We start from the raw sequence: 22,094 nt of genomic DNA on the forward strand, positions 1-22,094 counted from the left end.
CCACATTCCCCCAGCATCTCTTATTTTTACTCTCAGCTTCTAGTACCAAAGTCACTATCCCCAAATCAAACAATAATGTACATAAAAATTAAATTTAAAAGTTTTGAATAAAGACCTCTATCTAATTTACACATGAATTTATTTCTGACTTTCTTCTAGTTTATCTAATGGATTTGAACTCAGATTGAGTCTCAGATCCCAGCTACCACTTACCAGGTATGTGAATTAGAAGTAGCCTCAATTTTCTCATATGTAAAATGGCAATATGACTATGTACCTCATAAATTCATCAAGTTAGTCTGCTGAATGCTTGATATTTTTGTATTCCTATAAATATTCTTGAGCTTCATTCTCAGATGCTTTTAAGTTACTTAGGAACTGCTTCTTTCAGGTCTGCTTTTTAGATTTGTCAGGTGGGACTAAAGACATACTCCATTACTGATGCAAAACTCTTCTTTGTGCTCCAATCTACCCAGCACTCCTGAATCTTGAAGTGTTTCAGTCTTTTGGGAAAGACAGAATTCCTAGGATTTGTGTGAGGGCCTTTCCCTGTTCTCTCTAATAATTTCAGGTGGTTCTTTCTAGGCCTATAGGTAGTTTCCTCATATGTATATGCCAGTCAGTTCTCAGCTAAATATTAGAGAAAGTTGCTTTGCAGATTTCCAGCATTCTCCCTGGACAACTCTCCTCTGTGCTCTGCCTTGCAAACTCCAGGTGCTTTTGTCTTGCCAGACTGTGTGCTCCATTCACTTAATTTTACGAGTCAGCCATGTTCTGGATTCTCTTTCTTTGTGCTATGGGCTAGCAACTGTCAAGGTAGTATGTCACAGCAATCTTCTGTGGTTCACTTCATTAGCTTCCTGTCTCTTCATGATTATTGTCATTTGTTGTCTTATGTACAGTGTCTTGTAAACCATGTTTCCTATATCTTGTCCTATATATATATATATATACATATATATATACATATATATATATATATATATGTATATATATATATATATATATATGTATATATATATATATTTTTTTGGTTGTTTCAGGTAGGAGAGTAAACCTGATCCCTGTTACTTCATTGTGACTGTCAGTAGAAGTCATTTTATCATCTGTGTTTAATCATCAACAGACTTAACCAGAATATATGTGATTATAATGATAACATTCTTTTTAAAATTTATAGTGAGCCTCTCCTCCTATAAAAGAGTAAATCTGAATTATATCCCTAGTTGGACCACAGATTTCATGTGAAGACCTCTAGACAAATCCTTTTAACTTCTCAAGCCTTCATTTACTTTTTTAATCTGGAGGAAACATTGAAATAGACAATTCTCTTTCAGAAATGTATCAGTGAACACTAATATTTTCTTCAGAAATTGAGAAAGGCTATTGAATTTAAATATATCAAAAGGCTTTTAAGGAAAATAAGAATGTATTTTCAACATCTGGTCTTCCTGAATTTGAAAGATTCTTTGTGACTCAGTGCTTACTAACAAACCCAGCAGTGAAACTGAAATCTTCACTTGCTCATTCATAGCAATGCCAAACTGAAATAATTTAACACTGGTCTCTCTTTAGATATTAAGTAATAAGCTTTAGCCTCTACTTCTTATCTCTTTGGTTTATTCCTTCATATTCCAATAATCCTATTGCCCTACTTTGACATTACGGTATGTAACTATGTAAATATATCATGGAAGTCTACCTCAAAGTGAGAAGTCATATCAGAAGAAAACACCAAGGGACTACAAGACAAAGATTTCATACATGGCTATCTTAAATAATGCCAATAATCACACTGAAAATGTAGTAAACTCACACAAGTGTCAGAAAATTTATCTTTAGTGCATTTAGAAGAGGCTCATTGCCAGGGGCAGAATGCATTAATTTCATATGCCATGTTAGGAATTTCCATTTCTCCTTGACTAAAACATTAGTTTCAAAAATTATCTTTAGAGTAAAAAGACTCTCAGTGATTTATTAAATCTTCTTCCCTCCTCCCCCCTCCTTTACCTTCAGAAATCCACCAATTTTATACCATATTTGGCAGGCAGGAAATTGGGCCAATCTATTCTCAATTCTACCAAAACCATGCTTTCAATTTGCTTAGCATTTGCAAAATGAAAAGCATTTTACTAGGTTTTGTGAGGGTTTCAAACAAGTAAAGTATTTGGCTTTTTTCCTTGTGAAACTAGAATATAATTAAAGAATCAAAATATAAAATTTAGATAATCAATGTAAGGCAAAAATTATAAATACCAAACATGGCTAGCTAAATATCAATGGGATTTTTTGGTATAATTTTTGAGGGAGTTCAATCCCAATCATTAGGAATAACTTTGTTATGACTGTACAGCTAAGGAAATAATAAATCATTAATTCATTTATTTAAATATGTACTAAATGTATAATGTAAGCGCCAAACTGAGTACAGATGGTTTAGAGTAGTACTATCTAATAGAATTTGTGTAATGATGGAAACATTCTTTTTCTAAAACGTTCAATGACTAACTACATGAGCAAATTTTAATTTTAACTAGTTAAAATTGAAAAAATAAAAATTCAGCTTCTCAATTTCAGCAGTTACATTTCAAGTATTCAGTAGCCACATGTATTGGATAATATAGGTCTAGAAGGAAGCTAATCACGTATACAGAAATTGCAATTTATTGTGTAAGATTTATGACATGGTTTTTTTTGGAGAGAAACAGAAAGAAAACTTTGTGTTCCTTAGACATTTGTAGAAGAAATGGAGTTTGAACCAAGATTTAATATATTTAATATTTATCGGAGAAATAAATAGTCCGCTGAAATTACAAGTAGAAAAACATAAGGCGTATGTATTACAGAGTAGTAAGCAAAGTAATATATAGGGAATTTGGGGGAAATGGTAAGCAAAAAGGAGTCAGGTTAAAGAGGGACTGAAAAAGAACTGTTCTCCCTTTAGTTTGTCAACTATGGCATTAATGATATTATGGACAAGGTAATTTCATGTTGGAGGTGGGGGTGGAGCTATTCTGTGCATTTGAGGATGTTTATCAGCATCCCTGGCCTCCACCAACTGAACACCAATGGCAGGTACCCCAGTGGTGACAAAGATGTTTCTAGACATTACCAAACATCCTCTGGAAGGTAAAATACCTCTGGTTAAGGACCACTGTTGTGAAAATGGCCCACAGAGATGTCAGGTTGAAGGCAGGGAGTTTATTATGTGTGTTGGTGTGTGAGATGAGGAGGACTTGATATAAGGGATTTGTGTTGAGTGTGGAGTGGAAGCTTCCTTCAACTAAACAGGATTGGAGACGCAAGAGATAGAGATTAGGGTCACAGGTTCTGGTGAGACTGTTTACACTCTAGTGACTGCATGCAGGGTGGAGTCTTCTACTGAAATGGAAAACACAGCTGAAGGATCAAGTTTGAGGAAAAGATGATTTTAGCTTTCAGCATGCAGACTTGTGGTACCTGTGGAACATCCAAATGGAGATGGTTCTGTGGGTAGTTGGAAATTCAAAAGAGAGGTGTCAATTGAACATGTAAATTTGGGAGTCATAAACATCTAGTTAATAGTTGAAAGCATGAATGTTTCTCCTTGCCCACAGCATCTAGACTCAATGGCAACTGTTACCACTTCCAGTTGATCTCTAAATATAGCCCTCTTCATTCCATTCAATGCACAGTACCAGTGTTTCTTTGGTTTTTGTTTTTGTTTCTTCCTGATTTCATGTAGAATCAAGGACTTTGAGGTCCAGTTACCTGGCCTATTTACTTTCAGTACTTCTTCCTAGAGGCTTTTGATCTCTCTTCCCTTTTCCTGAATCATTCTTCTTCTATAAAATAGCTTGTTCCCACAAATCCTTCTGTTCTTAACTCAAAGTTCATATTCCTATGAGACCCTCCCTGATCAGGCCATTTACATTTCAACACTCTTTCTGCCAAACATTCCTTGTCTAAATTTTTTGTTGTTGTTCTCCATAAATCTTATTAACATTTAATATACTTCATATTTTATTGATTGATTGATTACATGATTATCCCCAGCAATATATAAGTTCTATGAGGTCAGGGCTTCTGTTTTGTTCACTTCTGTATAGCCACCAGTTAGATCATCACCTAGTAGCTTGTAGGCTCAATCAATATTTCTTTGATGAATGAAATGATAGGTTTCCTACTGGTCCAGACAAGTTTTCATGGATTCAAACTCTTGCTTAGACTTAAGACACACACTAGGAAATCACAGGAAAGTAATGTTCACTTGTTTTTCAGGGTGTCAGATAAAGAGCTTAGTACCTGACAGTACCTGCTTAACTCCCTGAGTTTTTTCAATTTATGTTCAAAATATATAACAGCTTTTTTACATCATATACAAAATTCATATTTCTCAGTATGAGTTCCAAAAACTCTTTAGAATTTTTACACATTTTAACCTCATCATTAATTCATCATATCCCCCATAGTGAAATATGTTCATTTCTGCTTTTTGTGCTCTGACATTGTGCCATTGTCAATAATAATGATGCCCTCCCACCTTCTCTTCACTAATATGTCTTTATAATTTTAATCTATTTAAAATTCTATCATTTCTAGAAAGCTACATTCATTTTTGCTCCTATCCTAGGGCTGCATTCCTATAAGAAAACTTCTCTGATGCACAGGCTAGGGTTAGGTGTTCAATTTGTACTCTAAACAACCCTTTACCTACTTACCAACTTTGTATTGTAATTGCTTGATTACTTCTCTGTCTCCAACAAATAACTATAAGCTACTTTTGAGCTTATATCAATTGTATCTCTTGTTCCTGGCCACAAGCCAGAGACAGAGTACAGCTTGATAATTATTTCTTTATGTACATTAATTGCTTTCATGTATTTCTAATCATTATTCTGCCTAATAAATATAAACACCTACTTGCTCAATTTGTTCTTTTCTACTACTTATTTGTTGATATTGTATTAAAGTACTGCTAGCTTTTTCAGGGTGTTCTCCCTCAGAAGTAGAATATACTCTTTTGCCTTATTAGTGGTACTTTATGGGCTTCCAGTCCCTAAAGCATCTCAGTTAAGTCATGCAAAATATTTTTCTTGTAAAGAGCTTAAGAGTTTGGACACTTGAATCAGATTGGCTGGATTTGAATCTTGAGTCTATGTTTTACTAGCAAAATTACTTTGGGCAAATTGTAGAACATTGTAAATCTGGGTTTTTTTTTCATCTTAATAGGGTAGTATAACCTAACCATAGAAAGGAAAAATCAAATCAAATAAATATAAATCAATTTGAAGAAGTTATGATGATTATGTAGTGTAGCGCTGTGTACTCTAGATACTAAGTAATGACTTTTAAGATGTCCAGCTCCCATATCCCTGGGTGGTGATACAAGTTACTAATGCCTAACAGATTGATGATAGCATAAGGAAGAAGCATATACTGACAAGAGCAATCTTATCTACATTTTCCCAGTGCTTTACATTCCCTCTTTGAGCATTCCCAAATTTTACCTTCACTCTTCTTTCTAATTCCATAATTTTTTTTTTGCCTTATTTGTGTCATTAGAGTACTGAGGAAATGGTGTAATGAGCTGAAGCTTAATGCTGCACAGGCCTGTCCTAAGAGACACACTAATGTATTAGCACTAAAAATGTTTGAAATACTAATTTTCCTTCTAATGAGGCTAAACATTTTATTATAGTTATACCTTAATACCAAGTTGCAGGTCATTACCTTCTCATATTGAAAGCAGCTGATGTTTCTAGGGCTTAATGTTTCTGCCATTTGCTTGATGACCCTTCCTTCTTGCCCATTTTACATAGTAGGATTTTTGGAAATGAAAATTAGATCACTTGACAAGTATTGTGTATGATGTTTTGATTTCATTATTTATTCATTATAAAATATTTTTCTGATTATAACAATTAATGTATGCTAATCCCATGAAATCTGAATTTGGAAAATGTGAAAAGGAGCAAATAAAATAAGAATGGTTCATCTTACCACCTAAAGATAGTCAGTTCTGATTTAGTTTTTACCAATCTTATTTTCAACACGTGTTTTTTGTATGTGTTACAAACAGTGTAAAAACTTTTCTTTGCTCCTTCTTTCATTGAACAATCTATGTTTTCCCTTGTATTAATCACCTTTGGAAATGCCATTATAATAGTTCAAATAATAGTTTAGTTATCTAATCATATGTTACAGTTTTATATATATACACATGAGTATCTATTGATGTATTTATCGAAAATTGACTTCTTACATTTTTATCGCCCTATCTTATAAATGATATTGTGAGGAACATCTTTGTGACAAAAATTGATCTTGAGTTATTGACTTATTTAAATGTATCCTAATGGGGGAATATATTCAATGTATTTAAACATTTGTGATGTACTATACTATATTAGTTACAAGAAATAGAATGTAATATATTGGCTAAAATCTCAGACTCTAAAGTCAACCAAATCTATACTTGAATCTTCACTCCAAATCATTTGACCTATACAATTTTAGGAAATTTACTTGAACTTTTTAAACCCTATTTTTCTCATCTATAAAATGGGATTCTTGTATATAATGAAATAATATTGTAAATAGTATTAAGTATATATCATGGCAATAAAAACTGCTAACTTTCACTATTAATTTGTACACCCAACCGGGAATGCAAGTCTATTTGATTTTCTGATCCCTTATAAGTATCATCATTTAAAAATATGTTCTAATTAGATGGGGAAAAAAAACAGTTTCAAGTGAAAAACCCAAACTCAAACAAATGTAAGCAAAATTAGGATATTCATTGACTCATAAAACTGAACTTCAGACTGGTCAGGTGACATCTGACATTTAGATTTAGCTGAAACCAACACTCAGATGAGGTAAGACTTCCTGAATGCTCTTCATCCTCTCAGTTTATTCATTGTGCTGGACCTGGACATTAGAACCAAGATTACAGATGTTTATATAAATTGCCCATTTTTAACACCTTTTAATCAGAGAGGAAAGAGCTTATCTCTCTCAAAATTAATTTGAAAAATATGAGGAGGTATTCTTATTCTTCTTCCTTGAGCCAGATGCCTTCCGCTTAAGTAGTTACTCTATCAATGGAGATGGGTTTCCATGAGGAGACCCATTACATAATAGGGATACGAAGAAGGGATAAGAAGAAGTTCTTCAAAAATCACAAACACATTGCCACTAGCGTGACCTTGGCCTGATGAGTCAAGCTAACTGGATGTACTCTGTCTATAACCACTGATATTTTAACTTGCAAAACTTAACTATATTAACCAGGGTTGGTGAAGATGTTTTCAGGTGTTCGTTATTTTTTTCTCCTGTCTACTGGTCTTCTAAAAAGCAATATTCCTACTGGTTTAGTGGGGTATTTTTCTCTTAATTTTGCTTATTTTTTATGGAATTTATGGCATTTTTAAAATTTATATATTTGGTTGGTTTTTAAATTTATATGTTTCTGGAAACCCCATTTCACTGAAGAATTGAAGAATTATTATCAAGTCCTTAATAGCATTTTAGTGTGGTTTCTTTAATCTTTATATATTTTAATTGTCCACCTTTCATTTCATAATATGGCTTAATTATTACTTCTTTTTTTTTGTCATTATTTCTTATTGTCTGTTTTTGACAAATCTTTCATTTTGTCCACATATTCTTTACAAAGACTAGCTTTTGATTTTGCTGATCTCTGTTTACCATTTTAGTAGTTTTGTTTAATTTGTTTCTCTATAAATTTGCATCATATTTCAAATATTTCTGCCTTTTAAAATTTCTTCTGTAGAAAAGAACATTCAGTTTCAATTGTATATTTAATATACTTATTTTAAATATTTTAAAATTTCATGTAAAATCATGAATTTCCATTAATGATGGCCTTGGCTTTATTCAACAAATGTAATATGAATTCCTTCATTTAAATTAATTCTAAACTTGTTAATTACTTGTAATTTTTTTTTACCTTGCAACCTTTTTTTTTTCAATTTTAGAGTAATTTTTAGTTTCTAATTGCATCAATGTAAGAAAATTGGACCTTTATGACATTTCTTTCTGACATTTCTAGAGACTTATTTTTGTGGCTTATCATGTTGCTAATTCTTGTAAACATTTCATATACACTTAATGATATCACATGTTATATATATGATAAATATTGTTTTCTGTTTTAGATGTTTTTTGGTTTTTGGTTAAATCTTGCTTTTTTTTGGTATCAGTGTCTGGTAGGCATGTATTGAAATCTTCCCTCACTTGTGTAAATTAAAACTTATTTTTATAGTTAGATAAATTTTTGTTTTATATTTTCTTACTTTATTTTTAGTTACATAAAAATTTGGATTATCACATCTTGTTAGAATGTTCCTTTTAGTCTCTAGCAGTAAGAACTAGTAGCTGTTTTTCATTTCACTTAAGTGTTTTATTTTTTATATTGGTAATCTTCTATCAGCTTCTTATTAATTAGTATCTAATAATTTAATTCCTTTATTTTACTTTCTGTATATTTTGTTTGTTTTTGATATTGTTGCTTGTTTTAATTTTTCTCATATAAGTTGCACATAGTTGTAATTTTTTTTAAACAATTTTAGTTGTCTTTTACTTTCTAGGTAAGTCCCATTTGTGTGTGTGTGTGTGTATGTGTGATTATTTATACATTGGTAATTACTGCTATCACAACTTATTGTGTTTTCATTAATTTTTTTTTTTACTTTTTTCAAACGTCTTTTTTTTTAATTTCTTAAATTAAGAATAAAGTTAAGGTTGGATTACAGCTAGAGTTAGGATTTGGTTTGGGCATTTTCTCTTTTATATCAACAGTTACTAACCTTGATTAAAATACTTTGACTTTTCAATATATGTGCTCACCATTATATCTTCTGATGATATAATTATTAATAGTTGTGGTAAAAATATAATTATTTATATTTGTGATAAAATTCAATTAGTAATAATTATTTCCATGTTTATATTTAAACTTTTATGTCTGAATGTCTGAAAATGATTTAGTCCAGAGTCATATTTAACTAAGTAAACAAATTTAGGTTAAGTTTTATTTTCCCATACAATATGAACATGATTCCACTGGTTCAAATATCTAGTTTTTTGTTATCAGTCTAGCTGTATTTCTTTGATAGATAATATGTAATTTTTCTGTTGTGAATAATTTTGTTTTCATCCATAATGATCCACATTTTTCATTATATTGTGTCTAGGTGTGATTTTATTTTTATGCATTTTGCTCAATATTTAAGTGCAGTTATTCTTCATATATATCTTTTTTTTACCTATTCTGGATAAGTTTCATCCTAATATTACACCTTCAAATACTACTCTTCCCCTTGTCTGTACATTCCCTTGTAATACTTGTTAGACATATAATACCTCACTCCACACTTGCCATTTCTCTTCATGATCTTCATGCCTTCATCGTTTTTATCTTTACATCTGCAATCTAGTTGAATTTCCAAGTACATTTTTCTAAGACACTAACTTTCTTTTCAATTCTGTCTAGAGTATGTCATATCTATTGAGCCTTTTTCCTTTAATGATTAATGTTTCAATTCTCTTGGTCTTTAAGTCATGTTAGACTGCTTTTGCTTCATTTCTTCTTTGATAAAGAGTATTAGCTCTTATTAAAATCTTTGAGACCCCCATATTTACTTAAAATTTTTTTCAATATTTCTATGATTTTAATGCACCCGGATTATTTTATCTTTCAATTATTGACTATTTTTATTAGCTTTAAATTTCTTTATATGTTTTGGAAAAAATTGTGTAGCTTCTTTTGAGTAAGATAAGAGAATGGTTCTCTCTTTTTCCCTTCCTTTGTCTATCTTGCTTTCTTTTTCTTTAATGTTTTTTAACGTTTATTTATTTTTTGAGAGACAGAGACAGAGCATGGGCTGGGGAGGGGACAGAGAGAGAGGGGGAGTCACAGATTCCAAAGCAGGATCCAGGCTCTAAGCTGTTACCACAGAGCCTGACGCGGGGCTCGAACTCACAAACCACAAGATCATGACCTGAGCCGAAGTCAGATGCTTAACCAACTGAGCCACCCAGGCACCCCTATCTATCTTGCTTTCTATTTGTGTTTATGCCTCCATACCTTTTGTTATTATGGCTATTTCCTTTGTCCCAGCTCTCCCAGGCCAACGGCCCTAGGGTAAGTTGTACATTTAAAATTCAGAAATCCTGCTTTTTGGTATTGAAAAGCACAGATCCAGTCATTAGAGTTTGTTACTTGGTTCAGATCCAGGTTGTAAGACTGTAAAAACTGTAGATTCCCTAATTATATAGCTTCATATAATTGTAGTTTCAAATAGCATTAGCCAGCAACTTTTGTCAGCTTCATACCATCAGTAAAAATTTTATTACTCATGATTTTAGCAAATAAGTTGGCTTTTAACTTCCACAGAAACTTTTAGTTTCTGTGACCCTATGGAAGCTGAAAAACTAGTACCTGCTTCTAAACCCAGAGCCCAGAGGCCTATGGTTTCATTCCTTGTCTCTACTTTGTGTTTCTGTTTAATTTTTCTACACTGAGAATTATTTTTATTCTTTGAAATAAGAATATCTGTATAATTCTTTGAAACCATATACTTCAATTTTTTTTTTACTTTAACTCTGTCTTTGAGATATAATATAGCTTAGTGGTTAGCACAGATTCTAGAGCCAAACATGTGCAAATCTTGACTCTTCCTCTTTTAACCACATAAGCAATGGGAAAGTTAAATAACTTTCCTTTGGCTCAATTTCCTCAGCCATGAAATGAGGATGATAATAGCCTTTTCCACAGTGATATTTTGTTTTGCTTTGCTTTTTAAAGATTACTTGATATTTGTATATATGTGTATATAAATACAAATGCTTGGGACCCTGAATGGTTCATGGTATTACTCAATTAGTGTTATTTTGTATTAGATCCTATGATATACCCTATAATCCACCAATTGCAATATTAGATAATTACCAAATGATACAGAAAAACTGATTTGAAGGGGTATGTGCACCCTGATGTTTATAGCAGCATTATCAACAATACAAATTATGGAAAGAGCCCAAATGCCCATTGAATGGATGAATGGATAAAAAACATGTGATATATATTATTACACACACACACACACACACACACACACAATGGATTATTACTCAGCCACCAAAAAGAATGAAATATTGCCATTTGTAATGATGTGGATGGAGCTAGAGTGTATTAGGCTAAGCAAAGCAAGTCAGTCAGAGAAAGACAAATACCATATGATTTCACTTGCATGTGGAATTTAAGAAACAAGTCAGATGAACATAAGGAAAGTGGTGGAAAAACAAAAGAGAGAGGGAGGCAAACCATAAGAGACTTTTAACTATAGAGAACAAACAGTGTTGATGGAGGGGAGGTGGGCAGAGGAGGGGCCAAATGGGTGATGGGTATTAATGAGAACACTGCTGTGATGAGCACTGGGTGTTATATGTAAATGATGAATCACTAAATTCTACTCCTGAAACCCATATTGCACTATACGTTTACTAATTAGATTTTAAATAAAAGCTTGAAAGAAAAAATTAAAACATAAAAAAGATGAAACATACGTATAATGGGAATAGCAGAAGGAGAAGAAAGAAAAACGAATTTGTTTCTCATAGAAGAAATTGTATCAATTTTCTACTATCTCTTTCGAATAGAAACTGAAGGAATACTTCCTAACTCATTATATGAAGTCAACATTACCTGATTACCAAAACAAAACAGAGATATTACAAGAAAACTACATATTAATGACTTTCATGAATATAGGTACTAAAATCCTCAACAAAATAATAGAAAATTGAATACAACAGTATATAAAAATACACCATAACCAAGTATGATATGTTCCAGTTATGCAAGCTTGGTTCAACATTCAGAAATCAAGTAATGTATGTAGTTCAACACATCAACACACTAAAGAAAAAAAATCACATGATTATATCAGTAGATGCAGGAATAACACTCGTTTATGGTAAAAAAAAAAACTCTTAATAAACTGGGAGTACTGTGGAAATTACTTAACTTGATAGAGAATATATATTAAAAAAAAAACAGCTAACATCATTCTTAATGGTGAGAAACTCAAAACTTTCCCACTAAGATCAGGTACAAAGCAAGGATGTCCCCTCTTACTATTCCTTTTCAACATTATAGTGGAAGTTCTAGATAATGAAATAAGATAAGAAAAAAGAAATAAAGTTTATACATTTTGAGAAGGAACAAATAAAATTGTCCTTGTCCACAAATGACTGTTTAAGAATTTATTAAAAAAAAAAAAACTTTCGGAACTAACAAGTGATTATAGCAAGGTTTCAGGACATAAGGTTAGTACACAAAAGTTGATGTTTTTCCTATACACCTGAAAGGAAAATGCGGAATTTGAAATTTAAAACATATTATCTATATTACCACCTCTAAAAATACTTAGGTATGCCTGACAAAATATGTACAAGCTCTATAAAAGGAAAACTATGAAACTCTGATGAATGAAATCAAAGAATAACTAAATTAATGGAGAAATGCTCCACGTTCACAGATAGGTAGACTCAATATTGTCAAGATCCAGTTCTTCACAACTTGATCTATAAATCCAATGTCATCCCAATCACCATCCTAGCAAGTTATTTTATGTACACTAACAAATGGATTCTAAAGTTTATATGAAGACACAAAAGTCCCAGAAGAGCCAACACAATATTAACAGAGAACTACAGTCAGTGTTGGAAGACTGATATAGCTGATTTTATGACTTACTATAAAGCTACAGTAATCAAGCCAGTATAGTCTTGGTGAAAAACTAGACAAATAAATCAATGGAACAGAATAGGAAGCTCAGAAATAGACCACCAGAAATACAGTTAACAAATCTTTGACAAAGAAACAAAGACAAAACAATGGGGCAAAGGTAATATTTTCAACAAATGATGCAAGAACAACTGGAAAACAATGAAAAAAAAAACGAACGTAGACAGACTTTACACCTTTCATAAAAATTAACTCAAATGGATCACAGACCTAAATGATAAACTATAAAGCCCCTATGATCATAACTTAGGAAAAAACCCTAATGATCTAGGGTATGGCAGTGCCTTTGTAGATACAACTCCAAAAGCATGATCCATGAAAGAATTAGTTGATAAGCCAGATTTCATTAAGATTAAAAACTTTTGATCTGTGAAAGACAGTGTCAATAAAATGAGATGATAAGCCACATACGGGGAGAAAATATTTGCGAAGAACATCTGATAAAAGACTCCAAAGTATATAAAGAATTCTTAAAACTCAGCAATAAGAAAATAATCAACCTGATTAAAAAAATGGGTGAGAAACCTTAACAGATCCCTCACAAAAGAAGAAATACAGATGGCAAATAAGTATATGTAGGGATGCTCCATATCATCTTTCATGAAGGAGATGCAAATTAAAATGATCGATCACTACGTACCAATTAGAGTAGCCAAAATCTGGAACACTTAACAAACCAAATGCTGGTGAGGATGTGGAGCATCAGGAACTCTAATTCTATGCTGTTAGGAATGCCAAATGGTGCAGCCACTTTGGAAAATATTTTGACAGTTTCTTACAAAAGTAAACATACTCTTACCATACTATCCAGCCATGATGTTCCTTGGTATTTACCCAAAGGAGATGAAAACTTATGTCTACAAAAAATCCTACACAGAAATGTTTATAGCAGCTTTATTCATAATTGCCAAAATTAGGAGCAGCCAAGATGTCCTTCAGTAGTTGAATAGATAAATAAATGTAGTACATCCAGATAGTGGAATATTAGTAAGCTATGAAAAATGAACTATTAAGTCATAAGAAGACATGGAGGAAACTTAAATGCATATTACTAAGTGAAAAAAGCCAATCTTAAAAGACTAAATGCTGTATGATTCCCACCAAATGACATTCTGGGAAAGGTAAGGTTTTGGAGATAGCATAAAGATCGGTGATTGCCAGAGGTTGAGTAGATAGTGGTGTGGGAGGGTTGAATGAGCACAGAGAGTATTTAGGGCAATGAAAATATCTCGTATGATACCACAATGATGGATACATGTTATTGTGTGTTTGCCCAGACCAATAGAATGTACAACACAGAGAGTGAACCATAATATAAATTATGAACTTGGGGTGATTATGATGTGTTAATGTAGGTTCTTCAGTTGTAAGAAATGTACCACTTTGAAAGTGGATGCTGTAAGTGGGGTAGGCTATGTGTGTGAGTGGGAGAGTGTAAATGGAAAAACCTCTGTCTCCTCCTCTCAATTTCACTACAAACCTAAAACTGTCCTAAAATAATAAAGATTCAAAAAAAAAATACAGGGCAGATTTTTTTTGATTTATTTAAAAAATTTTTTAATTCTAATTTACTTATTTTTGAGAGAAAGAGAGAGACAGCAGGAGAGGGGCAGAGACAGAGAGACAGAGAGAGAGAGAGAGAGAGAGAGAGAGAGAGAAAGAAAGAATCCCAAGCAGGCTCCCTGCTGTCAGCACAGAGCACGACGTGGGGCTTGGACCCACCAATGTGATACCATGACCTGAGCCAAAACCAAGAGTCAGATGCTCACTGACTGAGCCATCAAGGCACCACCTCAGGGTAGCTTTTCATAAATATATATCTTCACTTAATTATGCATATTTCTTGTATATTTTCAATTAACATAACCACAGTTGAGCATAAAATTTTTCATGTTTTACATTGTTTCTGTAATTATTATTTTTATGGCTTCATAATATTTCATCCAGGGTGTTTATTCTTTCATACTACAGTTATTTATTGAACATTTACTGTGTGCTATTAAAGGTCACGGGAATGTACTCCTAAGCCAAAGTACCTTCACTTACAGAATTTACAACGTGCTCATGTGTGCACAGTTGATATATAATCATTCATTTGACTTTTTATTATACTGTATAACTCTTTGAGACAAGAAACTTTATATATATAGTTATATATATATAGTTATATAGATAGATATAGATGATATAGATATAGATGATATAGATACAGATATATATAACCTGTTATTCAACCTTGAAGAACCTTTGCAGAAAAGAAGTAATGTTATGGACCTAAACATATTTTGCTTACTTACGTGTCATTGTTTTTGTGTAAATTGATTTTCCAAAAGAAAATGAGAAACATAAAGGTATAAAAGTATATATAAAACCTAGTGAGTTGAACCAAGAAACTGCTTACCTGATTCACCAGAGTAAAGATCTAGAGGACAAATTGGACTGTGTTTTCCACAATACATTAAGATTTTCTATATCTCCTCCTGACATACAACATAAAGATCAGGCTTTCATATAGAATATTTTATTACTATGTGACATTTCTTACCCTACCTCAAAAATAGCCTCTTACCCCCAAATGATGTTAATGCCCAAGCTTAGAAAATTGTTTTTGAAAGTTATATAAAGCTATAAAATATCTTTATATTAAGGAACACTATTGGTTTATGAAAATAATTTTTAATAATTCATTTAAATTAGAAATGACTTCATTAGCACCCCTGTTTTCTCCTTTCCTCTCTTTGTTTTACAATATATAAATATGCTTGGAACCTCTGCGGAGACAGAGGACTTCAGTCTGCTTGTCTTCTTGCTGCTGTTGGTGTCGTTTGCATGAAAGTTGCCTCTAGCAGTTTTCTGGATCCACAGCAGTTCAAGTTCATTTCTTCCATATTAGATTATTACAAGTTTCATTTGTTTCCATTTTACTTATTTATTAATTTATATTTATTTTATAAATATATTTTATATTAATTAATTATTTAATTATGCAATTAATAATTAAATTCTTTAATTATTATTAATTATAATTATATATATTATTAAACATATTATATATATTTAATATATATTTATATTATATATTATATATATTTATATAATATTTATATGTTAAATAAAATAAATTAATATATTTATATATAATTCATATAATATATATAATTTATATATAAATATATAAAAATATATAATATATCAATATATAATATATCAATATATATAAATATATATTTATATATAAATAATATATAAATATAATATATAAATATATTATATATAAATATATAAATATATATAAATATATATAAATATATATAAATATATATATTTATATAATAAATAAATTAAATTAAATATATAAATATATAAATATATATATTTATATTATATATTATATATTATATATTAAATTATTAATTATTATTAATTATAATTATATATATAATTATATAATTATAATTATATTATTAATTAATTTAATTAATTATTTTATATTAATTATTATTTATAAATAGTGCTACTTTCATTTTCATCTTATTCTTTTCTAATTTTATAATAAATTTCAGAGGTATGAAAAGTTTCAAAAGTGTGAATACTCGTGGTCCTCAATACATATGCTTAATGTTCTCCAGGATGTTTCCAGCAGTCTAGATGAGGCTAGTTTGATTTTATGTTGCTGTACTCTAACTTATAATTAACTTTATGTCTACGGCTTTTCTCACTATAAGATCTTTAAGGTGGAGATAGAAAGGCTTTAACAGGGGCAGTCAGGAGTTGTGAGTCTTCACTTTTACTTCAACTACATGTTTTGTGCACTTTGCTAAATTCTACTTGCTTTATTTAACTATTTGAATCTGTATCACAGAAACTTTTTTTTTTCTGAGTTTCAGGTCATTTAACATTTCTGTATTTGGGGGAAAAATCCTTTTAAATTACATACAGTCAACATTGATTGCTCTCTTTTCCCTTTATATTCATTCATTCAGTGATTTATTCAAGATCACATGCCAAACATGTTGCAGGAATTATGCTAGGTCCTGGGGATTCAGTGTCACAAAAACCTCCTTATCCCTGAATCTGAAGTGTTTTTGAGTAACCTCTCCAGTATCAGTACCGGTACTGATGACAATCAGAATTCTATTTTAGAAAGGTTCACAAAATCCTTGAGTCTTTACTTTCTTTAAGATTGTCCTACAATTCCACCTCTCTGCAAAAAACTTTATCTATGTAAATGATCTTTCTTTGTTTAGGTTAAGTGCCTAAGTATAGCTTCCCTTTGTTTTCTTACCTGACATAAATTCTGGATAAAATGTCTGCTTTGTCCCCCAGGTTGTCAAGTAATCCCTTTCTCACACTTCTCCCTCAAAACACGCTATGCAGTTTGGATTGGCAGTATTTTAGTATATTCTTCTACATCATAGAAGGAGGTTGGCAGATGGGCCTCATTCTCCTGAGATAGGAGGAGGAGGGACATCAGGTCTTAAAGATAATCCCCAAGTTTTGGCTCTGGATTCTCTGCATCTTTTATCTTTTCCTTTTATCTAAGTGATTCAGATCCATTCGGTTAGAACTAATATTTATCTTTTTTTAATGTTTATTTATTTATTCTTGAGAGAGAGAGAGATCACATGTGTGAGAAAGAGAGGGTGTGGACGAGGGGGAGAGAGAGAATCCCAAGCAGGTTGTGCACCATCAGAGTGGAACCCTGTGCGAGGCTCAAAGTCACAAAATGTGAGATCGTGGCGGGAGCTAAAATCAGGAGTCGGATGTTTAACCAACTAAGCCATCCACGTACCCCAGAACTAATATTTGTCTTGAGACTGCTAGTGAAGGACTTGGACTAAAATAAAACTTCTAGGTAAGCTCCAAAAATTAAATATTTTTTGAATTCTGCTATGCTCCTGGCATTATGGCAAGCACTGCGTCTGCCTCACTGGCTAATGGAATTATAGCTAAATTTTTCTTTTGCGACCAAGAATCTCTCAGAATCCCTTAGTTATGAAATCTGAACACAAATTTATTTCTGTCACTTAATAAGTCATTACAGTTTCTTTTTACTGTAGTGTATACTTTATCCTGACTTCTAAGTGCCTTGGGAAATGTAGAGATTTGCCTAAATGATATTACTCAAAATGGTTTAAATATGTACTATTTATTAATAAATCTTTTAGTATAGTACTTGATTCATTAAATGTTTAACAAGTATTGACTCATTATTTTAATATTATCAAACTGTTAAGGACCAATCATTTGGCAACAGTAAGAGTTAAATGTAAAAATACTGAGACTATTGAAACTCTCATTTTCATCCCCCAAAATGATGGAACCTTTTTATTTTTAGTGTATTTCCTCACATTTTTATATTTAGTGATACAAACCACACTTTAAGATTCTCTTTAGTTCATACAATCTAGACAAGAAAAGCACAACTCTCTATCCTGCCTTTAGTAAGAAGTGCCTCCAAATTAAATTATGATTAAAATTTATCTATTCTGTTCTCACAGTTGAAAAAAAGATTTCATTCTGTCACCTCTGAAAGATATTTTAAAACCCTTATATCTGGAAAGGGTTCTTTCTAATTTCTAGCATTAATATTCCCTGCTAATTCTGAGAACTAATCTTTTCTGAAAATTAAATTCACTGATTGTTCACAATTCCTACAAAATATGTTTACATATTTGAAAACATTCCAATTTCTCCATGTTCCTTTTAAGTCATAAAAAAGATTAAATATCCCATTTATTAGACTGGGGACAAAGTTGTATTGCTTTGCTAGTGACAACAGTCATAGAATTTTAAAACTGATGGCATTTGTTACATTGCTGGTATGTTTAGGGAAAAACAAAGATTCCACTTGGACTGTCATACAAGATGTACATTTTTTTCCCCAGAAAGGATAAAAATCAAGAATAAATGAGAAAAACAATGGTGTGAACTAGTTCAAAATGGTAAGGAGAATTGTACAATACTCAAGTTATTATCTTTAACATTTTAGAATATTAAGGAAAAAGGTGAGAAAATGATTTTTGACTTGACATTAAAAATAACTAAGCTAGAGGGGTGCCTGGATAGCTCAGTAGGTTGACCATCTGGTTCCTGATTTCGGCTCAGATCATGATCCCAAGGTTGTGGGATCAAGCCCTGGGTGGGGCTCCACACTGAGCACGGAGTCTGTTTAAGATTCTCTCTCTCTTAAAAAAAAAAAAAAAAAAAAAAAAAGAGAGAATCTGGAGCTGAAAGGGAAAGTATATATCAAATTCAAAATAGTATAAAGTATAATCACTTATAAACATTATGTATGAGCCTGATATGGCCCATAATCTGGGTTCTTTTCAATTGGTCACTGGATACCAAAATTAAATGATGCTATGATGAGAATGAGTAAAGGTTACAAACTGCTGGACAGCAAAGACCCCTGTTACTCATCACTATATCCCAGTATCTGACATGAAGTGTATGCTCAATAAACATCTCTTGAGAAAGGGTGTAGACAGACCTTGAACTTCAAACTGATGTATCCTAGCTGGTACTTCTATGCTGGGAAAATATCCACTCCTATTTCCATTACACTTGGATCCATTCACCCTGCCTTTTGTTTTCCATCCCCTTTATCCAGTTATTTTCTTCCTTATCCCATTTACATTACCAAAATAGCCCCAAGTGTTTCTAAAAATTTTGTCTCAGAGATCACAATATGTACTGCTTCCTTGCCATCAATTTCACCTGGTCCCAATGCTTCTACGCACCATGATAAAAGCCCTTCTTTCCTTGTTTCTATTAGTTTTCTATCTCTGTTTTTATTTTTACCCTATCTGAAGTATAAATCATCAATGCTAACTAATTGCAAGCATATAGACTGAGGTGCACTTTTAGTGCAATATTCTCATATATATAGTTTTTATGTGTAGATAGCATATACCATACACATGACATTTATTTAATTAATATAATTAAATAATCAAAATGATTTCCTGAAAAATCATATTCCAAAATTTACTGTAGGAATTTATATATTTAAATTTTTTATTAAAATTTTATTATATTTAATACAAAAATATAATGAACACTTTTTAGTTTAGAGGTGTGTATCCTTGTGGATTTAATAAAATTATAACACAAATGTTGGGGCTACTCAGTTGGTGGCTCAGTTGGTTAAGTGCCCTACTCTTGATTTTGGCTCATGTCATGATCTCACTGTTTATGAATTTAAGCCCTGCATCAGGCTCTGTGGAGGCAACTTCGGATTCTCTCTCCCCTCTCTCTAAAAATATATAAACTTAGAAAAATAAGACAAATCTTCCTTTTTTGATTGTTACTATATGTGTGTGTGTGTGTGTGCGCGCACGCGTGTGTGTGTGTGTGTGTGTGTGTGTGTGTGTGTGTAATATATATATGTATGTACATTTCTCTCTCTCTCTTTTTTTTTTTTTACTTTAAAGGGTCATATGATAGCATCCTGTGATGCCTGTGGAGTAATAAAACTATGGGACTTTCGGAAGCTCTTACCAATTGTATCCATTGATGTAGGTCCAAGTCCTGGCAATGAAGTGAACTTTGATTCATCAGGTAGGATCTTTTTTGTTTACCATTTGTGACCAAGCTAACAACTTTAGCATTGGTTCTGAAACTATTTTCTGTTTCCACTTGACTTTTATTATGTTTCCTCTTATGTAAATTTTTGTTCTTAATATTGTATGAGAATATATTTTATGTGTATTATCATATAACATCATAAAAGTATTGTATTTATCATAAATATAAAGGAAGAAATAATAGAGGAGATAAGTATGTACTAATATAGATAACAGAAGTTCCTAACAGTGTCATGAAAAATTTAGAGTCCAGATCCTTTAGAATCACCATCCAAGGTAAGTAATTGGGTTTTTTGAAGGTAAAATGGCTAAGCATAGAGAAGAACAAAAGTTTAGCAAAACTGAATTTAAAACATGTTCAATGGAATATTTCTGTCTTATAATTAATAAATTACCCTATATTCTCTTAATGTTATAATTAATTTGAAATGTACATGTGTTTTATTGTTGCATTTATGTGTGACAATACATATTATAAATGGTAATAATTGTAATATTATTATTTGATTGTGTTCAGCACTTTTTCTGTAGTAATATAAACACTGCCATTCAGATAAAATATTTTACACTTGCTGCTGATGAATAGTGTATCAACTGATGTTAAAAATCACACAATATTTCCAGTTATCTACTTAAAAGATTAAAATTATAGTTTCATTTGTATCTTTAATGATAGCTTATACTAAATAATGTGTATCTATTATTAGATAACATAACATTCCTCTGCTAGTATGATACATGTTTTAAGCTTTTTAAAATTTTGTGAGTTTTTAAAATCTTTGATATTTATTTGTAGTAGATCACAGTTATAGAGATGGTAATTTTAGAGAAGAAATAAAGATAGAATATGTATGGGAAATAATAATGTTTTATTTTAAAATAGTGCATACTAATTCTGTAGCCCAGAAAGTATGTAGATACTAGAAGCAACTCTAGAGCCATAAGAGAATTGTGTGTTTCATAAGACTGGTTTTATGATATTGCTATTACATACCTAAATCTTAGAATTCAGTAAGTTTGTCTTCTTAACAAACTTTAGATTGTGTTCCCATTACAGATTGGCATATGAACCATATTAACAATGTTTTTTAAAAATGTTTTTATTAATGTTCTTGACATTAAGCCATTTAATTTAAAAAAGAAAACATTGTTTAGAGTAAAACATCCCAACTATGAGAATTTTATTTTATAATGTGAAGGCCTACTAAGATTTCAAATTGTATTTTTCACTATACAGAGTCTGCATTGACATCATAGGTCTAAAGGAACTTTAACTTAGTTTTAATAAACATTTTTATATCCTTAAACAACTTTTTATTGTTTCAAGCAAGAATCTAAGGATTCATGTCCTTGAATTTTGAATTCTGAAATCTCAAATCTTTTAGCTATATTTGCTAATAATAGAAGGTAAAGGGTATTTTGAAATGCTACACAACTAATAAGAGATATGGATTTTATTGTCAATATTAAATATGTTTCTACTTGTTTTCTACTGTCCTTGTCATCAACTCAAATCTCTTTTCTATGCATAGTCATGCAGAACTGATTTAAATAAACGTCAGTACCTGTCTTACTTTCTTACAAGTCAATATCATCTTAAAGTGCTTGCTACAACAAACCTAGTTTTTCTCTCCATGATTGCTATACTCTTGATTATAAACTAAAATTAAGAAAAGCATAAGAAT

The 22,094-nt window shown here is 31.3% G+C and overlaps 1 protein-coding gene across 3 annotated transcripts in view; it reads left to right on the top strand.

The window, feature by feature from the left end:
- Window positions 1–22,094, top strand: part of SPAG16 (sperm associated antigen 16) — a 995,967-nt gene that overhangs the window by 720,495 nt on the left and 253,378 nt on the right. For all 3 annotated transcript variants that reach the window (XM_045481131.1, XM_045481130.1, XM_045481132.1), the window contains one exon: window positions 20,257–20,383. In XM_045481131.1, coding sequence (XP_045337087.1) covers window positions 20,257–20,383 — 127 coding nt within the window. The remainder of the gene's footprint in view (window positions 1–20,256; window positions 20,384–22,094) is intronic.

The sequence above is a fragment of the Leopardus geoffroyi genome, chromosome C1, assembly GCF_018350155.1.
Source record: "Leopardus geoffroyi isolate Oge1 chromosome C1, O.geoffroyi_Oge1_pat1.0, whole genome shotgun sequence".
NCBI classification, from domain to species: domain Eukaryota; kingdom Metazoa; phylum Chordata; class Mammalia; order Carnivora; family Felidae; genus Leopardus; species Leopardus geoffroyi.